Source organism: Oncorhynchus gorbuscha, linkage group LG12, assembly GCF_021184085.1.
Source record: "Oncorhynchus gorbuscha isolate QuinsamMale2020 ecotype Even-year linkage group LG12, OgorEven_v1.0, whole genome shotgun sequence".
Classification (NCBI taxonomy): domain Eukaryota; kingdom Metazoa; phylum Chordata; class Actinopteri; order Salmoniformes; family Salmonidae; genus Oncorhynchus; species Oncorhynchus gorbuscha.
The window spans coordinates 12,846,788-12,867,185 of NC_060184.1; the positions used below are offsets into that span (position 1 = coordinate 12,846,788).

General features: G+C 44.0%; 1 protein-coding gene across 2 annotated transcripts; it reads right to left on the minus strand.

The window, feature by feature from the left end:
• Window positions 1-7,865: 7,865 nt before the first annotated feature.
• On the minus strand, window positions 7,866-13,564 carry LOC123991559 (N-myc proto-oncogene protein-like). Of its 2 annotated transcripts, none has more exons than XM_046293186.1 (3): window positions 13,428-13,564; window positions 12,350-13,040; window positions 7,866-8,802 (listed from the first exon to the last, which is right to left on the minus strand). In XM_046293186.1, the coding sequence occupies exons 2-3, from the start codon at window positions 13,017-13,019 to the stop codon at window positions 8,003-8,005; spliced, it is 1,470 nt and encodes a 489-aa protein (XP_046149142.1). In that variant the 5' UTR covers window positions 13,020-13,040; window positions 13,428-13,564; the 3' UTR covers window positions 7,866-8,002. The 2 variants fall into 2 exon arrangements, with proteins under 2 accessions (XP_046149142.1, XP_046149141.1); XM_046293185.1 differs by having other exon boundaries at window positions 7,866-8,805.
• Between the last annotated feature and the right edge of the window lie 6,834 nt (window positions 13,565-20,398).

Genomic DNA, 20,398 nt, shown 5'->3' on the forward strand with positions numbered 1-20,398 from the left:
GTTAACATACTGTATAGAGTTAACATACTGAATACAGTTAACATACTGTATACAGTTAACATGCTGTATACAGTTAACCTGCTGTATAGAGTTAACATACTGTATAGAGTTAACATGCTGAATACAGTTAACATGCTGTATAGAGTTAACATACTGTATAGAGTTAACATGCTGAATACAGTTAACATGCTGTATAGAGTTAACATACTGTATACACTTAACATGCTTTATACAGTTAAGACACTGTATACAGTTAACATGCTGAATACAGTTAAGACACTGTATACAGTTAACATGCTGAATACAGTTAACATACTGTATACAGTTAACATGCTGTATAGAGTTAACATACTGAATACAGTTAACATACTGTATACAGTTAACATACTGTATACAGTTAACATGCTGTATAGAGTTAACATACTGAATACAGTTAACATACTGTATACAGTTAACATGCTATATACAGTTAACATGCTGAATACAGTTAACATACTGTATACAGTTAACATGCTGTATACAGTTAACATACTGTATAGAGTTAACATACTGAATACAGTTAACATACTGTATACAGTTAACATGCTGTATACAGTTAACATACTGTAAAGAGTTAACATACTGAATACAGTTAACATACTGTATACAGTTAACATGCTGTATACAGTTAACCTGCTGTATAGAGTTAACATACTGTATAGAGTTATCATGCTGAATACAGTTAACATGCTGTATAGAGTTAACATACTGTATAGAGTTAACATGCTGAATACAGTTAACATGCTGTATAGAGTTAACATACTGTATACAGTTAACATGCTGTATACAGATTGCATGTCTCTACAGTACAATAGCAGTAATGTAACAGTTCTTCATCTGTCCCTCTTCTCACCCCTACCTGGGCTTGAACTGGGGACCCTCTGCACACATCAACAACTGCCTCCCACTAAGCATCGTCACCTACTTGCTCCACCCTTTGAACAGCTACTTCAAGGTATCAGAGTGAGTGACGCCACCGATTGAAACGCTATTAGCGCACACACTGCTAACTAGCTAGCCATTTCCCAGCGGTTACATAAACAGTGTTGTCAGTGGTGCTAGTTGTAATGGTATCAAATGGACTTGTAAGACACATACACACACGCAAAGTAACTACCCTGGCACGCTGTGTGTGTTTTCATGCATCGTTTAGTCACAGTAATTAAACTTCTCCAAGCTCTGATGCTGCTGATGGTCCTTAGTAGCCTACTAAACTTGCTAACTGCCTGGCACTCAGCACTCTGTTGTCCCTTTAATCACTCTGACATCCACTCAAATGTATTCAAAAATCTAATCAAACACTTCATGAGAGCCCATGAGCTCATGTTGTGAAACATTTCAATAGTCTATGCAATTGCGCAAGAAAACAGATTGATGGCCTCTACTAAAAAGAGGAGCATCCCATCAGCTTTCTATAGGCTAGGCCTACTATATTTATTACTCAACTTTCCTAATATTAAGCACATTTCTTATATTTACAACAGGTGTATAGCTGGCTGGCATGAAAATAAACCACGGGGAAAAGCGTCCTCCATTCGCTATTTAAGTGCATATATGAAATTCATTTTTTTCCGCTGCCCCTGTTTCGAGACAGGTGCATGATAATTGTCCATTCTAAATCAAACCAAATTTCACGCATATATTGTTTAGTATATGTAAAGAGAATATTAATAGTCTGATGGGTGACAATATTACCCTATCACTTGTGACTAATATATTATCACTTGTGCCCAGCATAAGAAACAATGTTTTTTTTTGGTAACTTTTTTAAATCATAGTCGCACACCTCATGTAGACTAGCCCATAGGCCTATATGTTTAATATTAGTTATATATTAGTGTTTGTATCACAACTAAAGTGGTCAAATAACTTCTTACAATGAAGCACATTAATACGCTTTACAAGGGGAGTAGAGCCTATCTGGCATAAATAAGCACCGCGTGAGTATCAAGTTTGGGGAAGATCATTTTCACCTTAAAAATGCACCTTTATAATAAAAGCATTAAATGTATAATTGCATTTGCGGTCACTTTTGATAATGCTGTTTTCCTCTAATGGAACATTCACGCTTATAGCCTACTACCATGTGGGCAGTGCTGTGCTTATAATGTGAAGAAATAGCCTAATAGTTTAGCAGTTGCATCCCCGATGTGCCCGTCTTCACTTGTAGCCTGTGAGAAAGATCCGGTCATGTGATGGAGCGCTCAGCACTCAGGGAGAAGAGCACAAAGGCCAATGACCGGAAAAGGCATGGATTTCTTTTAGGGTGCATTACGGCCACACAAAGGGGATGCCGCTGTGACATTCTAGACATTATCAAGTGCTTGTCAAATTGTGAATGAGTGACTGATATAGTGTGTATTGCCTACGCAAAAACACAAAGCAGAGCTCATGCTTTTCAAGCAACTTTTTTTAAATCACCATTAGAGTTAATGTATTAAATATCTAAACATATAGCCCAAACATTTGTAGAACAACTAAAGTTACATTAATAACTCTAAATTAAGCATATAGGAATACCTATTTCTTGGTTAACTGCTCAACACAGAATAGCCGTGCGCACTCCCTCAAATAATTTGGAGAAAATATCATTTCTATTTTATTCAGCTTTGTTAAATTGTATTCTTCATACTATAAAATAATGCCAGGGAATGCTAAGTAAATCTTGTCTGCTAAATGAACTAGTGTAGCCCACAGCCATTTGGCTAACATAAGGACAACTAAATGAACTAGTGTAGCCCACAGCCATTTGGCTAACATAAGGACAACTAAATGAACTAGTGTAGCCCCCAGCCATTTGGCTAACATAAGGACAACTAAATGAACTAGTGTAGCCCCCAGCCATTTGGCTAACATAAGGACAACTAAATGAACTAGTGTAGCCCCCAGCCATTTGGCTAACATAAGGACAACTAAATGAACTAGTGTAGCCCACAGCCATTTGGCTAACATAAGGACAACTAAATGAACTTGTGTAGCCCACAGCCATTTGGCTAACATAAGGACAACTAAATGAACTAGTGTAACCCACAGCCATTTGGCTAACATAAGGACAACTAAATGAACTAGTGTAGCCCACAGCCATTTGGCTAACATAAGGACAACTAAATGAACTAGTGTAGCCCACAGCCATTTGGCTAACATAAGGACAACTAAATGAACTAGCCATTTGGCTAACATAAGCAACTAAATGAACTAGTGTAGCCCCCATTTGGCTAACATAAGGACAACTAAATGAACTAGTGTAGCCCACAGCCATTTGGCTAACATAAGGACAACTAAATGAACTTGTGTAGCCCTAACATAAGCAACATTTGTGCTAAGCCATTTGGCTAACATAAGGACAACTAAATGAACTAGTGTAGCCCACAGCCATTTGGCTAACATAAGGACAACTAAATGAACTAGTGTAGCCCACAGCCATTTGGCTAACATAAGGACAACTAAATGAACTAGTGTAGCCCACAGCCATTTGGCTAACATAAGGACAACTAAATGAACTAGTGTAGCCCACAGCCATTTGGCTAACATAAGGACAACTAAATGAACTAGTGTAGCCCACAGCTATTTGGCTAACATAAGGACAACTAAATGAACTAGTGTAGCCCACAGCCATTTGGCTAACATAAGGACAACTAAATGAACTTACAAAGAGAGCGAGACAGGCTTACAAAGAGAGCGAGACAGGCAGGCAGGCAGGCTTACAAAGAGAGCGAGGCAGGCAGGCAGGCAGGCTTACAAAGAGAGCGAGACAGGCAGGCAGGCAGGCTTACAAAGAGAGCGAGACAGGCAGGCAGACAGATACAGACAAGCAAACAGACAGTCAGAGAGAAAAGTGCAACAGGCAGGCAGACAGTGTGTGTGTGTGTGTGTGTGTGTGTGTGTGTGTGTGTGTGTGTGTGTGTGTGTGTGTGTGTGTGTGTGTGTGTGTGTGTGTGTGTGTGTGTGTGTGTGTGTGTGTGTGTGTGTGTGTGTGTGTGTGTGTGTGTGTGTGTGTGTGTGTGTGTGTGTGTGCATAACATATTAGGACATGTATACCAGTTGAATTATACCATTTGAATTCTCAACTGTAATAATTTTTTTTCAGAATCCATACAGTCTCATACAATGTATGTGTTATTGCCCAAAAAGTTTGTTTTCACCCATAACCAGGCAGGATAAGATATATACCCAGCCAGGCCTAACCCTTAACCCTTAACCTTAACCCTTAACCCTTAACCCTAACCCTTATAACCATGCAGGATAAGATATCAACCCAGCCAGGTCTAACCCTTAACCCTTAACCCTAACCCTTATAACCATGCAGGATAAGATATCAACCCAGCCAGGTCTAACCCTTAACCCTAACCCTTAACCCTAACCCTTATAACCAGGCAGGATAAGATATCAACCCAGCCAGGTCTAACCCTTAACCCTTAACCCTAACCCTTATAACCATGCAGGATAAGATATCAACCCAGCCAGGTCTAACCCTTAACCCTTAACCCTAACCCTTATAACCATGCAGGGTAAGATATATTGTCCCCATACTGCACTCTCTTTTCAGGAATTCAACAAGAACATTCAGTTCCTAGTCAAAGAGGGATAACTTGACACAGAGAGCGGGCACAGAGAAAGGGTGTTGACTAGACTCCAGAGAGAAAGGGTGTTGACTAGACTCCAGAGAGAAAGGGTGTGGACTAGACTCAAGAGAGAAAGGGTGTTGACTAGACTCCAGAAAGGGTGTTGACTAGACTCCAGAGAGAAAGGGTGTTGACCAGACTCCAGAGAGAAAGGGTGTTGACTAGACTCCAGAGAGAAAGGGTGTTGACCAGACTCCAGAGAGAAAGGGTGTTGACCAGACTCCAGAGAGAAAGGGTGTTGACCAGACTCCAGAGAGAAAGGGTGTTGACCAGACTCCAGAGAGAAAGGGTGTTGACCAGACTCCAGAGAGAAAGGATGTTGACTAGACTCCAGAGAGAAAGGGTGTTGACTAGACTCCAGAGAGAAAGGGTGTTGACTAGACTCCAGAGAGAAAGGGTGTTGACCAGACTCCAGAGAGAAAGGATGTTGACTAGACTCCAGAGAGAAAGGATGTTGACTAGACTCCAGAGAGAAAGGGTGTTGACTAGACTCCAGAGAGAAAGGGTGTTGATTAGACTCTAGAGAGAGTTGTGTGTGTGTGTGTGTGTGTGTGTGTGTGTGTGTGTGTGTGTGTGTGTGTGTGTGTGTGTGTGTGTGTGTGTGTGTGTGTGTGTGTGTGTGTGTGTGTGTGTGTGTGTGTGTGTGTGTGTGTGTGTGTGTGTGTGTGTGTGTGTGTGAGACACGTGGCTGGCTGAAGTAGAGTGTGGCGAGAGGAGGGCTGAAGTAGAGTGTGGCGAAAGGAGGGATGGGCGAGAGAAGAGGGTGGGGGAGGGGGAGGAAGGAGAAAGGGATGAGAGCCATGTGGTTGATGTTTGTAAATAGTATACAGCGTTGCTCTGGTATTGTAGTGGAGAGGAGGGAAGAGAGATCAGTAGACAGGCCACACATGAGCAGGGACACAGAAATCACATGCACACACTAAAACAGAGAAATACACACACACACACACAAATAAATCAAAACACTCACGCTCGCTGCCTGCCACTCCGCAGCTGCGCCAGTTTCCATGGCAACGGTGGCAAAAGATTTTGGAAGAGCAGAGTGTGTGTGTGTGTTCATATCCACTTGAAGTGTGTGTGCGAGTGGTTGTGGTGAGATTTATATAGATTGCTGAGGCAATGGATTCTAAGGACTCAGCTCTTTTCCCTTTGAGAGACAGACACTAGTCTGTCAGGGCAGTCAAATAAACAGAGATGGTAAGATAGGAGCTTGATGGGGCTCTTAAAGGGCAATTCCACCAATGTTCATTATCTCCCGCACCATACCAGTGTCCACACGTGAAAACTAGGCGTTTCTATGATCTGTGTTTTAAAAAGAGAAGAAAAGTCCTAAAAAAAATGCTTCTCTGTGACATCACAGGGTAGGATTAAAAGTAAGAAAAACAATGCTTTTCAAAACCTACAACAAGTTTTTAGCTCGAGCGAGGGTATTGTCTTGCTCCCCACGGCCCAGCGTATCTCATAGTTTAAAAAAAATAATTGTTTTTCAAATTCTTTCATTTCTTTATATTTCTTTCTACAAAATGTAGAATGCGTTGTTTTCACATATGTTGACACTGGTATTGTGCTGGAGATAATGAAACTGAGGTTGAAAAGTGGTGGAATTGACCTTTAATGATACAAACCCTATTCAGACAGACAGATGGAGAGAAACAGTACACAGTGCTTTGGCAATGTTACTTCTCACATTTTTCATGACAATAAAGGCTTCTTGAATTTAAAGTGAGTGAGTGAGTCAGAAAGAGAGACATAGAAAAAGACAGAGATATTTAAATACTTCCACTGATGTGTAGTTCACAGTATCAGTGGCGACGAATGACTCATGTCCACACACAGAGGTGTTTATTTTCAATGTCTATTTATTTGTCAAAATGAGGTATTTCAAAGTGCTGAGTTGGAGCACTACATGTAAATTATATGAATGAAGAAAAAAAACACCATCTTATATCCGTTCACCCAGAAAGGTCTATGCACCCGACAGTTACAAATACTTAAACAAATGGGGAGAAATAAAGAGAAAGGAAAAGGTGGTAGAACAAATGTTTTGATAGAGAGAGAAAGAAAAGAAAGACGAGATAAAGAGATATCTACCGAGAACTCATTTTCCGTACGAAAATATAACTTTCAAATGTAGTATGTATCACAGTCACACTAAAGGGTCATAAAGGTGTAGAATTGGAATCATGGTACAATACAAAGCAGGGGGGGGGGGGGGGGACGTTTTATATTACAAAATTTTGTTGCCCTCGAGGCATTGCAGTACTTTTTTAATAAAGTTTCCAGTCTAGTTATTGGCAGCTTTTGGACATAAAATGTATAAAAACTCAAAGATAAAAATGTATATAAAACAAGGCAGATTCTGAGTGTATTTGTCTGTTATTTACAGTACAGTTATTTACAAAAGTGTCGGCTAGCAAGGTGCACATTATACCGCGGTTTCCTGGTGTACAGGTGTCTTCTGTTTGCAGCTGTGAAGGCGTAGAAAGCATTTTCTGCTACTAAGTGTGAACTTTGAACTCTCCAAACAACTCTGACGCTATGCCCAGTGTGTATTCATTAGGCACACAATGGAGCAAAATGGAATGAAACAGAGAGCGAATACCTGATCGTGTCCATTGAGAAATGCTTATTTTCACTTTCCGTTGCAAAACATTTTGCCACGATGTGCCCTCATGAACAAGACCCCTTTGAAAGTCACCTGGTTTGGGTTAGGGCTATAAGTGTCACATTGAGTACAACAAGAAACAACAAGAAATAGAGAGAGGACCAAGAGGAGCTCCCTCTCTTCTTCCCTTCTCCTCCCTCCTTCTATTCTCTTCTTTCCTTCTTCTCAATGTGACCGGATTGAAAAACGTAGAACCCTAAACATTCTTAACGTCAACAAATGTGCAAAGAAAGTGGCGTCAGTGAATGTCCCGTCCACCCCGTCATTTGTCGCTCACGTGTGTGTGTGTTTGTGTGTGTGTATACATATATATAAGTTGAGACAAAGCGAGGGGGAGGGGGGTCATCTGTGTGTGTGTGTGTGTGTGTGTGTGTGTGTGTGTGTGTGTGTGTGTGTGTGTGTGTGTGTGTGTGTGTGTGTGTGTGTGTGTGTGTGTGTGTGTGTGTGTGTGTGTGTGTGTGTGTGTGTGTTTGTGTCTATGTCCGTGTGTATATATCAAATCAAATTTTATTTGTTACATGCGCCGAATACAACCTTACAGTGAAATGCTTACTTACAAGCCCTTAACCAACTATGCAGTTTTAAGAAAAGCATTTTGTATATGTGTGTGTGTCTATGTCTGTGTGTGTCTATGTCTGTGTGTGTGTGTGTGTGTGTCATGTGCCACTAAAAAGTCTTAGCAAGTCCTGGCCTGCTCGAGTCGCTTCATTAGCTGTTGCCTCCGTGCCTGCAGCCTGTCCTTCTCCTGAGTCAGCCGCAGTTCATCCGTCTCCAGCGACGACACATACTCCGCCGCTTTCTTCAAGATCAGCACCTTGGCCGCCTTCTCGTTCCTCGCCAGTTCGGGCACATGATCGCGGAGCGTGAGGAAACTTGAGCGCAGGTCGTTGCGCCGCTGGCGTTCCAGGATATTGTGGTTTCGCCGCCGTTCGGAGTCTTCGGAGTCGGAGTTACCGGAGGAGCCGCAGCGTGGGCTACTGGCACCGCTGGCGTGGCGTTTGGATCTAGAACCCGGCATTGTTGATGATGGCACAGTCAGGGAGCCGCAGAATGTCGAGGATGATGGCGATGATGATGATGAAGAGGTGGGACGGGAGTATTGACGAGGAGCGTTAGATGACTTGTGTTTCTTGGAGGGGGGCGCGTGATCGTCGTCAGAGGCGTACGGCGAGGGAGCGGCGTAGTTGTGCTGCTGCTGGTGGACCGAGCTCCGCTTGAGGATCAACTCCTGCCCATGACAGTTTGACCCCGCAGACCCCCGGTTGCTGACGAATCGGCTCACGACACCAGATGAGACCACAGCCCCAGAAGCGGTGCCCGTCTTCGACCGCACCGAGATGGTGACCGTGCCAGTCGCCATTGGAGACAAGCCACGCCGCTTCCCCACAGTGACCACATCAATCTCTTCGCCGTCTGAGTCGTCATCGTCCTCCTCCTCATCTTCCTCCTCATCTTCGTCATCATCTTCATCATCTTCTTCTGGGAAAGGAAACAAGAAGTGTGAGTTGGTTAATCGTTCTGACTAAACTGCGAAAACTATGTCACCTATGTGTGCTCACAGGTGACAGGTCAAATCCAATGAATTGGTCACATACACATGGTTAGCAGATGTGAGTGTCGCGAAATGCTTGTGCTTCTAGTTCCGACAGTGCAGCAATATCTAACAAGTGATATGTAAAGGAATGGAATTAGAATATATAAATATATGGATGAGCAGTGTCAGAGCGGCATAGGCTAAGATGCAATAGATAATATAGAATAGAGTATCTACATATGAGATGGGCTCACGTGTGTGTGTGTGTGTGTGTGTGTGTGTGTGTGTGAGCATGAGTGTGTGGGAAAAGTGAGAGCATTGCTCAACTCTCTTATTGCTGACTGTCAGTCACTAATCTGGCCCACAGGCTTTTTACATGCTTCATCTTGTAGACCAGCTGGATTCTTTCTAGTTTTTCAGGCTATTCCTGCTCATCTTTATCGTCTACAGTTTGAATGTTTGAGTTGTGTCCCTGTTCACTCTCTCTTGAAAAGGTTCTGACATCCCCAGTTAGGCAGTTAGTGATGATGAAACGAGATATGCAAAGCATTTAACAGTCATATTCCTGATCAGTTTTATCTTGAGGTGTTTCAAAAAAAGTAAGTTGACCTTTTTCAATATTTACAGGCTTCTTTATCTTTAGTACACCTGAGCCAAGACATTACAGCCGTGACTTATCAGAAGACTTATCATGTAATACAAATAAACGAATATAAATAAGCAGGCCTCTTTGAAGCTGTAAGAAGAGGAAGTGGTGGATCGTGAAGCGGCAGGTGATTGAGGCCAGCAGCCCCAGTTAAAATGCCTTTGTGAAAACAGCTATCATTATCAGCTCAGTCGTTCATAAAGCAGTGAGGCATTTTACAGCTTACTGTAACCCACTTCTCACGGCCAAACCCTCGGGAGGCAGTCTCTCTCTCTCACACACACTGAGAAGGGAGACAGTCTCTCTCTCTCACACACACACACTGAGAAGGAAGACAGTCTCTCTCACACACACTGAGAAGGAAGACAGTCTCGCTCTCTCTCACACACACAGAGAAGGGAGACAGTCTCGCTCTCTCTCATACACACAGAGAAGGAAGACAGTCTCTGTCTCTCTCACACACTGAGAAGGAAGACAGTCTCTCTCTCTCACACACACACTGAGAAGGGAGACAGTCTCTCTCTCTCTCACATACACTGAGAAGTTGGCACGGGAATCAAAACACAACCACACCACAGGTTCTCAGCTGGGTGGTTATGGGGATGTCTGGCCTCTCCTCCTCTTTTCCCTCCTTCTCCTCCCCTTTTCTCCCTCTCCTCTACTCTTTTACCTCCCTCTCCTCCTCTTTTCCCTCCCTCTCCTCCCCTTTTCTCCCTCTCCTTATCTTTTCCCTCCCTCTCCTCCTCTTTTCCCTCCTTCTCCCCTTTTCTCCCCCTCCTCTACTCTTTTACCTCCCTCTCCTCCCCTTTTCTCCCTCTCCTCTACTCTTTTACCTCCCTCTCCTCCTCTTTTCCCTCCCTCTCCTCCTCTTTTCCCTCCTCCTCCTCCCCTTTCTCCCTCTCCTCTACTCTTTTACCTCCCTCTCCTCTCCTCTTTTCTCTCTCCTATTTTCTCCCACTCTCTCTAGACAGACCACATGTGAAGCTGAGACAGTCTGGGCAATATGATATTTGGCTCAGGGGGAAAGGTGGTACTAGTGAGTATATCTCTAGGGGTAGATGTCAATAGTATAAAGTGGCATCCTCTCCTCCTTTCCTCATCCTGCAATGATGTGAAAGAGCTGGTCTGGTGAAAGCCAACACCTGGTCTTCCAAAAGATCAGTGCAGATGGAGACGAGAGGGTGAAGCGAGGGAGCCACTTTAAACTATTGACATGTATCCTTCATTGGTGTCAGATACACATGTCACGGCTGCCTTTGGCTTCCAAGTAGGGCGGCAGGGTAGCCTAGTGGTTAGAGCGTTGGACTAGTAACCAGAAGGTTGCAAGTTCTAACCCCCGAGCTGACAAGGTACAAATCTGTTGTTGTGCCCCTGAACAGGCAGTTCAGAAAATAAGAATTTGTCCTGAACTGACTTGCCTAGTTAAATAAAGTTTAAATAAAGATAAAACAAATACTGAAGGCTATCATACTGTAGGCTATCTAATAAGTGTTTTATGTGTCAGATTTGATTATTAAGCCATTCCTCTATCTGATATTGGGGGCCAAATGCCTATTATGTGCCTATAGGTATTTAACATGGAGAGGATATCTGATGGTATCTATAGACACCGTCTGTATCTGCCTGTCAAGCATGCGGTGGTGTGTCTACTACTCTACTTTATGGTGAGGTAAGCTCGGATAAAGAGAGACGCGACTTAACACTGCCAGCGTCAGAAGAGGCCCTAGCAAATGTTTTTTCTATCTCCAGGCTGGCGGGGCAGCGAGGGGAGGCGGTGGAGCGGCGCCAGAGAGACAGCTGTCGAGATGGGAGCGCCTGTTCAAAGCTGTCAGCCCCCTAAAGAAAATGGGCCCTCCCCCTCCTCTTCTCTCCAGCTCTCTTTCTTTCCCCGCGGTCCGGTCAAAGGGGGTGTGTTTTGGCAAAGCACTATAGCTCGAGCCTCGGGGCGGCGCTGCCAAGTTGGAAGTCTCTCTTTTTTTACTACTGTTTCACAGACGCGCCACAAAGAACTATAGTAAAGACTCACGTGTGTTTTTCGTTGGCCTACCAGACTTCCATGTTAGTTGCCAAACGATACATGTATGCTCAACGAAGTTGGACCATTTAAGAATGTTCAAGGACCTATTATCCTGTTATTACAAAGGTTTTATTGTCCACTTTGTTGTTATCGACCGACCCCCTTCACAAACCACACCCACATCCTCAACACCGAACACAATAGTCGCTATAAATGGCATTTTACAAAATGACGTCTAGTTTCCCCGGGTTGAACATTGAATAGGCCAAAACAATTCCACACCTATGGAGCCCTAGGTATTTACAAATCATTGCGCAAAGTGCTTAATCATAGCCTCCAACGAACCTTATCAATAAATCCGTTTACTTCTGTACGTCTACCTGCGCGGAGGCGTCAAGTCGAGCCTACATTGCCCTTTTTACAACCCGTATGTTTAGATGTTCGGTGTCTTTTTGTTAGATGCCGAATGGGTCTACATCAGTAATACACACAATCCTCCAATGTTACAGCTATCTGCCGGATGAAGCGCCTGCCTATTACATAAACCCTCTCACGCACTGCCACCATTTACTGCCGGCATGTGGAACGTAACTACGTAATCCGATTCTGTGCTGTCATATGAACTTTCAATCACCCCAATTAGCACTAGCCTAATAATAATAATAACAATAACAATAATGTAGCAGAATGACGTCAATTCAACAAAATAAAACAGGGTATGTGGATGAGTATTGTGTTATTAGGCTATCTGCTGTTGTACTGTGGGCACTGTAACCAAAACAAAAGCTATTGTGCGCATTCATCCTCGCCAAAGGTATCTGCTTACCGGAGTCGCTCGGAGTTTCCTCTGCGCTACAGTGGGCAGTAGTGGCGGGGGCCGTCCCAGGTGGACATCTGCTGCTGCTGCTACCGTTTCTTTTGTTGATGGGGAAAGGGAAGACTATCGTGGGGTCCATACTCAGCTCCGGCGCCTTGGTTGTGATGGCCGCGGAGGTAGTGACATTTTTACTAACTCCACAGGCAGCCGCGGTGGAGATGGCTTTGCCTAGCTTTTCTGTGACCACCCTCTGGAGCTTTTCCCTGGCCGAGAAGCCGCTCCACATACAGTCCTGAATGATAATGGAGTTGGGGTTACTATCCAATGCGGAGCAGCCGCCGAACAGGTCTCCGTCCGACGCGCCCCAAATATCGTCTTCGGGCAGGAACAGGAGCTCTGAAGCCCAGTCGCAGCCCAGCGGGTCGCCTAATCCAAAACCCATGGGACCTGCTTCCGAGTCGCCTCTGTCTCCCCCGGACGCGAAGGCCAGCTCCCCCGGTAGCGCCGCTCGGCTCGGGGAGAGGGGCGGCGTGGGCAGCAACTCGAATTTCTTCCAGATGTCCTCTCCGGGTGGCGCAGAGTCGGGGCCGCAGAAATAGAAGTCATCCTCGCCCGGGTAGAAGCAGGGTTGTAGAGAGTCGAACTCCATTTCGGAATTTTTACCTATAATCGCCGGCATTATATCCCACACTTGGAAATCCTGCAAAGAGGGATAGTTTAGACACAATGGAATAAGACACACACTGACATAAAGTTCCTATCGAAAAGACCAGATACCTAACACCTTATGCACAACATTCTACAGTCAGTCCTAAAAGTCTTTACAGATCCATTGGAAAGCACAGAGGCCCGTGCGCGTAAAATGTGTGGAAAAGTCAGTTTTCCACTCTTCTTGGCATTATTCACACAATAATACCACAGTGGGCAATTATAATAACTATAAAAACACATATATATGTTAAAGTCACATGACAATTCAATTCGTTTTAAAATTAAGGATGACCATTTTAGAGTCAATATATAGAGAAAAAAATCAGAGTCAAATAATGTAAGCGACACTTTCACCCAAATATTGAAAGATGCTCACCTCGCGTTGACTGATGTTGTGGTGTGAGTCGTGTTTTGTCGAATCTCTCTCTCTCGCAGTTCAGTGATAAACTAGATTAGGAGCACACATCTACTCTTGTGTCGCACAGACAGATCTCTGACACGCATTGTGCTGGGCTATGGAGTGTTATAGCCGTCCCTCAATCCTATCTCTGAGTTGGAGGGAAGACTCCACCCACTTAGGGGCGTGGTGAGTGTGGTAGACTGCAGCGCTGCGGCGTGAGGCGGACGGGCTTGGCTGTGTCGGCTCCTATAGGGTCGTCACTAGTTACCACTGCCACAAAGTCGTAAACCCCGCAATTTCAAAAATGTCTCTTCTTAAAATGTGATTTTAAACCTAAGCCTAACATGAACCCTTACTTTAAACACACTTCTAGCCGTATACCTAACCCTAACCTTAAATGAATACAAAAAAGCATTTCACTTTTATAAATTTGTGGTTGTGGTAACTACCCTCATATAGCCTGCGACGGGCTCCATTACCCCTCCAAAGAATATATATTATATTATCATCCCTGAGCCTCCATTATGGCGAATTTCTTTCCCTTTTCAGAAACTGTTCGGGGAAAATTGTGGCCAAATGCATAGGATATAGACTTTATTTGATGTATAAAGGCTCCACTAATATATGACAATGGTTTGTTACTCAGCAACCTTTAACATAGCGTTTTGATGGAAGTAGGCCTGCTATTTGTTTAAAGATAATCATATCATGTCTTATACTCAATCAATCAAATGTATTTATAAAGCCCTTTTTTTGCATCAGCCGATGTCACAATGTGTTTATACAGAAACCCAGTCTAAAACCCCAAATAGCAAGCAATGCAGATGTAGAAGCACGGTTTATACTGTTTTGTTATTAGGAAAGTCACGATGGCTTGGCACACTACTCAATGCTGGAGCTGAACTCAACTCTCACTATTGTCTGGGGGCATTGAGATAACCGCATAGAATGATCAAAGAGTCGGTATCACTGCGCCCTCACGCGGACACAGGATAACAGGAGGTTGAACGCATCAATACAATTCATCGCTGGTGTATGTTATCTGCGGTGAATTGTCGAACCTTTTGTTGTTCTTTACAATGAAGATAGCGTATGAACCTGTTATTTTTAACTACTATTGACTACTGATTAAACACATCCAAACATTGAGCTGATTGGCTACGCTTTAAACCTATCATTATATGCTACCGATTTAACACAGCCATACATTGAGTTGATAGGATTTAAACCTACCATTATATTATTCTTTGTCTTCTTTGTCTACACATGTCCAGGGCGAGCAGAATCAGCTGCGCTCAGGGGTTGTAACGTAACTCCCCTGGCAGCGGTTAATGTAGCCTGCAGTCATCCCATTCCCTTACTCTAATAACAGGTTTGACGAAAATGTATCTGTAATTACGCGCACGGGCGGCGCATTGGCACGGGCATTGATACAGTATATTCCCTATCGACTTCTTGAAAGAAACCGTTCCGTTTACTTTACAACCAAACAAAATGACACAGCACTTGTTCTATAACATGTTTGTTCTAACCGAAATTACAAAGAGGATATCGAAAAATAAACGTAAATTGGTCTACATGTCTTTTGTGTCCACTGTGAAACGAGTCCTATCCAGTCAAGCTTTGATATAGTGGAAAGGTTTTTAATCAGAAGCAGTAAAAGAAGAACTTTATATATGTGATTACAGAAAAAGACATGTACACAGGCCTACATATGTATATTTTCTCTGTTAAACCACTGAGCAATTCTACTACTACTAGACTATAATCCCATGCAGTCAAGTCATTGTTGACGGGTTGTTATCAGAACCAGTGGTGGAAGATGGGAGGGATGGTAAAGACCAGCAGCTGCTATCAGAACCAGTGGTGGAAGATGGGAGGGATGGTAAAGACCAGCAGCTGCTATCAGATCAAGAAGAGTGGGAACTGGTATCTGTTTCCTGGGAATACCAATACCACCTCGAACACCGGTTCCCTGGGATTGGGAGAAGGCAGACTGGACGGGAGCTTCGATGAGATGTTCGCCCTTGTTTTCCTGTGACCCATAGGAACTGCTTCCTGTGTCAGAGCGAGGGAGTAATAACTAAGAGAAAGAGAGAGAGACATGGGGAAGGGAGGGGGAGGTAGAGGTAGGAAGGGAGCGATGAGAGAGAGAAGGAGGGAGAGAGGGAGTGAGACATGGAGAAGGGAGGTAGGGAGAAACTAAGAGGGAGGGAGAGAGATGGGGAGGGAGGGAGGTAGAGGGAGGAAGGGAGCGATGAGAGAGAGAAGGAGGAAGAGAGGGAGTGAGACATGGAGAAGGGAGGTAGGGAGAAACTAAGAGGGAGGGAGAGAGATGGGGAGGGAGGGAGGTAGAGGGAGGAATGGAGCGATGAGAGAGAGAAGGAAGGAGAGAGGGAGTGAGACATGGAGAAGGGAGGGAGGGAGAAACTAAGAGGGAGAGAGAGATGGGGAGGGAGAGGGAGCAGAGAGTGAAGAGAGAAAGAGAGGAAGAGTAAGGGAGAGATGAGAGGGAGAGAGTAAATAATCAGAGAGTAAACTAAAGTTACATGTTTCATATGGTACAACTGTGGTCCAGTTGTGTCCATCTGCCACAAACACACACTAAACATATAAATAATTCAAATAAACAGAAACACTTCCATATTGAATGTTAATATAATTCTCTAACCAAGTGGAACTGGCCAGTTTTGTCCAGGCAGAGACTAAGACACTGGCCATGTTTGTGAGCAGCATTTTTGCTCAGGGTTTAGAGAGTGGATAGAGGGGGGGGGTTGGCTTGTGCTTATAGATGGTTAAGCAATTGGGCCAGTTTGGATAAAAGACTCATAAGTCACCGTGTTTGTAAGGAAAAACTTCTAAAAAGCCAATGACTTGTCATCCGGTTGGGATGATAAGGAGAGAGACCGAGGGTGCTTCCCAAATTCCCTATTCCCTAACACCCTGTTCCCTAATACCCTGTTCCCTAACACCCTATTCCTTAACACCCTGTTCCCTAACACCCTGTTCCCTAACACTCTAATCCCTAACACCCTGTTCCCTAACACTCTAATCCCTAACATCCTGTTCCCTAACACCCTATTCCCTAACACCCTATTCCTTAACACCCTGTTCCCTAACACCCTGTTCCCTAACACCCTGTTCCCTAACACCCTGTTCCCTAACACCCTGTTCCCTTCCAACTCCAATATTCACTAACACCCTATTCCTTAACACCCTGTTCCCTAACACCCTGTTCCCTAACACCCTATTCCCTAACACCCTGTTCCCTAACACCCTATTCCATAACACCCTGTTCCCTAACACCCTATTCCCTAACACCCTGTTCCCTAACACCCTATTCCCTAACACCCTGTTCCCTAACACCCTGTTCCCTAACACTCTAATCCCTAACACCCTGTTCCCTAACACCCTATTTCCTAACACCCTGTTCTCTAACACCCTATTCCCTAACACCCTATTCCCTGACACCCTATTCCCTAACACCCTGTTCCCTAACACCATATTCCCTAACACCCTGTTTCCTAACACCCTGTTTCCTAACACCCTGTTCCCTAACACCCTATTCCCTAACACCCTATTCCTTAACACCCTGTTCCCTAACACCCTGTTCCCTAACACCCTGTTCCCTAACACCCTGTTCCCTAACACCCTGTTCCCTAACTCCCTATTCACTAACACCCTATTCCTTAACACCCTGTTCCCTAACACCCTGTTCCCTAACACCCTATTCCCTAACACCCTGTTCCCTAACACCCTATTCCATAACACCCTGTTCCCTAACACCCTATTCCCTAACACCCTGTTCCCTAACACCCTATTCCCTAACACCCTGTTCCCTAACACCCTGTTCCCTAACACTCTAATCCCTAACACCCTGTTCCCTAACACCCTATTTCCTAACACCCTGTTCTCTAACACCCTATTCCCTAACACCCTATTCCCTGACACCCTATTCCCTAACACCCTGTTCCCTAACACCATATTCCCTAACACCCTGTTTCCTAACACCCTGTTTCCTAACACCCTGTTCTCTAACACCCTATTCCCTAACACTCTATTCCCTAACACCCTGTTCCCTAACACCCCCCTATTCCCTAACACCCTGTTCTCTAACACCCTATTCCCTAACACCCTATTCCCTAACACCCTGTTCCCTAACACCCTGTTCCCTAACACCCTATTCCCTAACACCCTATTCCCTAACACTCTATTCCCTAACACCCTGTTCCATAACACGCTGTTCCCTAACACCCTGTTTCCTAACACCCTATTCCCTAACACCTTGTTCCCTAACACCCTGTTTCCTAACACCCTATTCCCTAAATCGTGCATTACTTTTGATAGCTGCCTCACACACACACACACACACACACACACACACACACACACACACACACACACACACACACACACACACACACACACACACACACACACACACACACACACACACACCAAAATGTAGAACGTTTCTTCTTTGTCATCATTACCTATGAATGTGCGGGTTCTTAGGCAACCTGGTCTCAAACCATTTTTGTAAAAGATTTAGCTTTTCGAATAAAAGCTCAGGTTTGAACTGATTCACACTTTTGACATTGCTTTTGTTTTTTCAATGACCATCTTCCTAGGAATCCAGTTTGGAGGAGGTGTTTGACATGTAATATCACATTTCAGAGGCCCTATATAGTACACTATTGCTTGTGGACATATTTTATATGATAGATATCAAGGGTTGGAACCAAAATAATTTTCCAATCGTTTCATTCTGAGCAGAAGCATTTTTTTTCTGTTCCACTGTTCCGACCAGCAAAATAAACAAAATATTGTTGCTTTTTGTTCCCTTTTAAACTTCTGAAAAATCTGTATTTTTTACATTTAGCTCAACATTAAATGACGTCACCAATCAGTGCGGATAGAGCAGCATGCTGTGGAGAGGGTAAGCGATTGAATCTGTATAGGAAAGTCGTTAAGAGCCAATTGTATTTAGCCGTAAGGCAAAAACACACACATAGTGTTACAGTGTAGGGTGAGAGATGCAACTGACATTTTGAGGGTGAGGAGAGAGGAAAGAGGGAGCTTGCCTTGAAGCGAATCTTGCTATGACATATATTGTCTGAATTAGGCCCACATAGTTATACCTCTGAATTAGGCCCACATAGTTATACCTCTGAATTAGGCCCACATAGTTATACCTCTGAATTAGACCCACAGAGTTATACCTCTGAATTAGGCCCACATAGTTATACCTCTGAATTAGGCCCACATAGTTATACCTCTGAATTAGGCCCACATAGTTATACCTCTGAATTAGGCCCACATAGTTATACCTCTGAATTAGGCCCACAGAGTTATACCTCTGGAGGGGCGGCTTTTATGGAGGAACTTTGAATTTCTTTGAACTTCCGAGTTGGTTTAACGTCGAACCAGAGCAAACGTAAACTAGCTAACAAGCTTGTAGAGCAGCAATAGAATTAAAAACACGTCTTACCTTTTTGTAGATAATAAATGCAATGTGGAACCAGTAGCGGCATGTGGGTAAAATCACTGAGGAAGTCATGCCAGCAAAAAGGCCATAATGCAACCTATGTTGTGATAACTGTGTTGTTTACTCTATAACCCATTTGTTCATACACCACCATGATATATAATAAGGCCCTGACAACATACAGACACCAGTTACACAGTGGTGGAATAAATTCAACTACACACACACCTCTGTTTCATCACAAAACCGGAGAGCAGCATCTGTCCAGTGAAGTCCCCAAAGCAAATATTGTATACAAACAGTTATATCACCTGCAGCATGGTCAAGCGAGTTAATGTTGTCGACAGTTTACTTAACATCTACTGATTTAGAATCACAGAGTTACCGCAAGTCAGCACAAAGACAACAGGAGCATTGCCTCCACTATTCCAGCACCATTTACACTTACATTTAAACAAAATCAAAGGCCAACATCCCAGCCTCTTCACTGTTGATGTTGAGACTGGTGTTTTGCGGGTACTATTTAATCAAGCTGCCAGTTGAGGACTTGTGAGGCCTCTGTTTCTCAAACTAGACACTCTAATGTACTTGTCCTCTTGCGAAGTTGTGCATATAAGTATATAAGTACTCATACCCTTTTCTCAGTACTTTGTTGAAGCACCTTTGTCAGTGATTACGGCCTCGAGTCTTCTTGGGTATAATGATACAAGCTTGCCACACCCGTATTTGGAGAGTTTCTACCATTATTCTCTGCAGATCCTCTCAAGCTCTGTCAGGTTGGATTGGGAGTGTCGCTGCACAGCTATTTTCAGGTCTCTCCGGGGATGTTAAATCGGGATCAAGTCATGGCTCTGGCTGGACCACTTAAGGACATTCAGAGACTTGTCCCGAAGCCACTCCTACATTGTCTTGGCTGTGTGCTTAGGGTCGTACACTTGGTGAGAAACCAGGCCGGCAAGTAGTGGTCAGAGAGTCTGTTTAAGTATTGTAGTCAGAGGTGTGTGTGTATTTTTATTTGATTAGGATCCCCATTGGCTGTTGTGAATGCAGCAGCTATTCTTCCTGAGGTCCACACAAAACACAAAAAACGACATAATACAGAAGATTAATAGACAAGAACTGCTCAAGGACAGAATAACGGCACACACAGCCTACATATCCACACCCCCCAATCCACATCGATGGAACAGTAGTGGAGAGGGTAGCAAGTTTTAAGTTCCTCGGCATACACATCACAGACAAACTGAATTGGTCCACTCACACAGACAGCATCGTGAAGAAGGCGCAGCAGCACCTCTTCAACTTCAGGAGGCTGAAGAAATTCGGCTTGTCACCAAAAGCACTCACAAACTTCTACAGATGCATAATCGAGAGCATCCTGGCGGGCTGTATCACCGCCTGGTACGGAAACTGCTCCGCCCTCAACCGTAAGGCTCTCCAGAGGGTAGTGAGGTCTGCA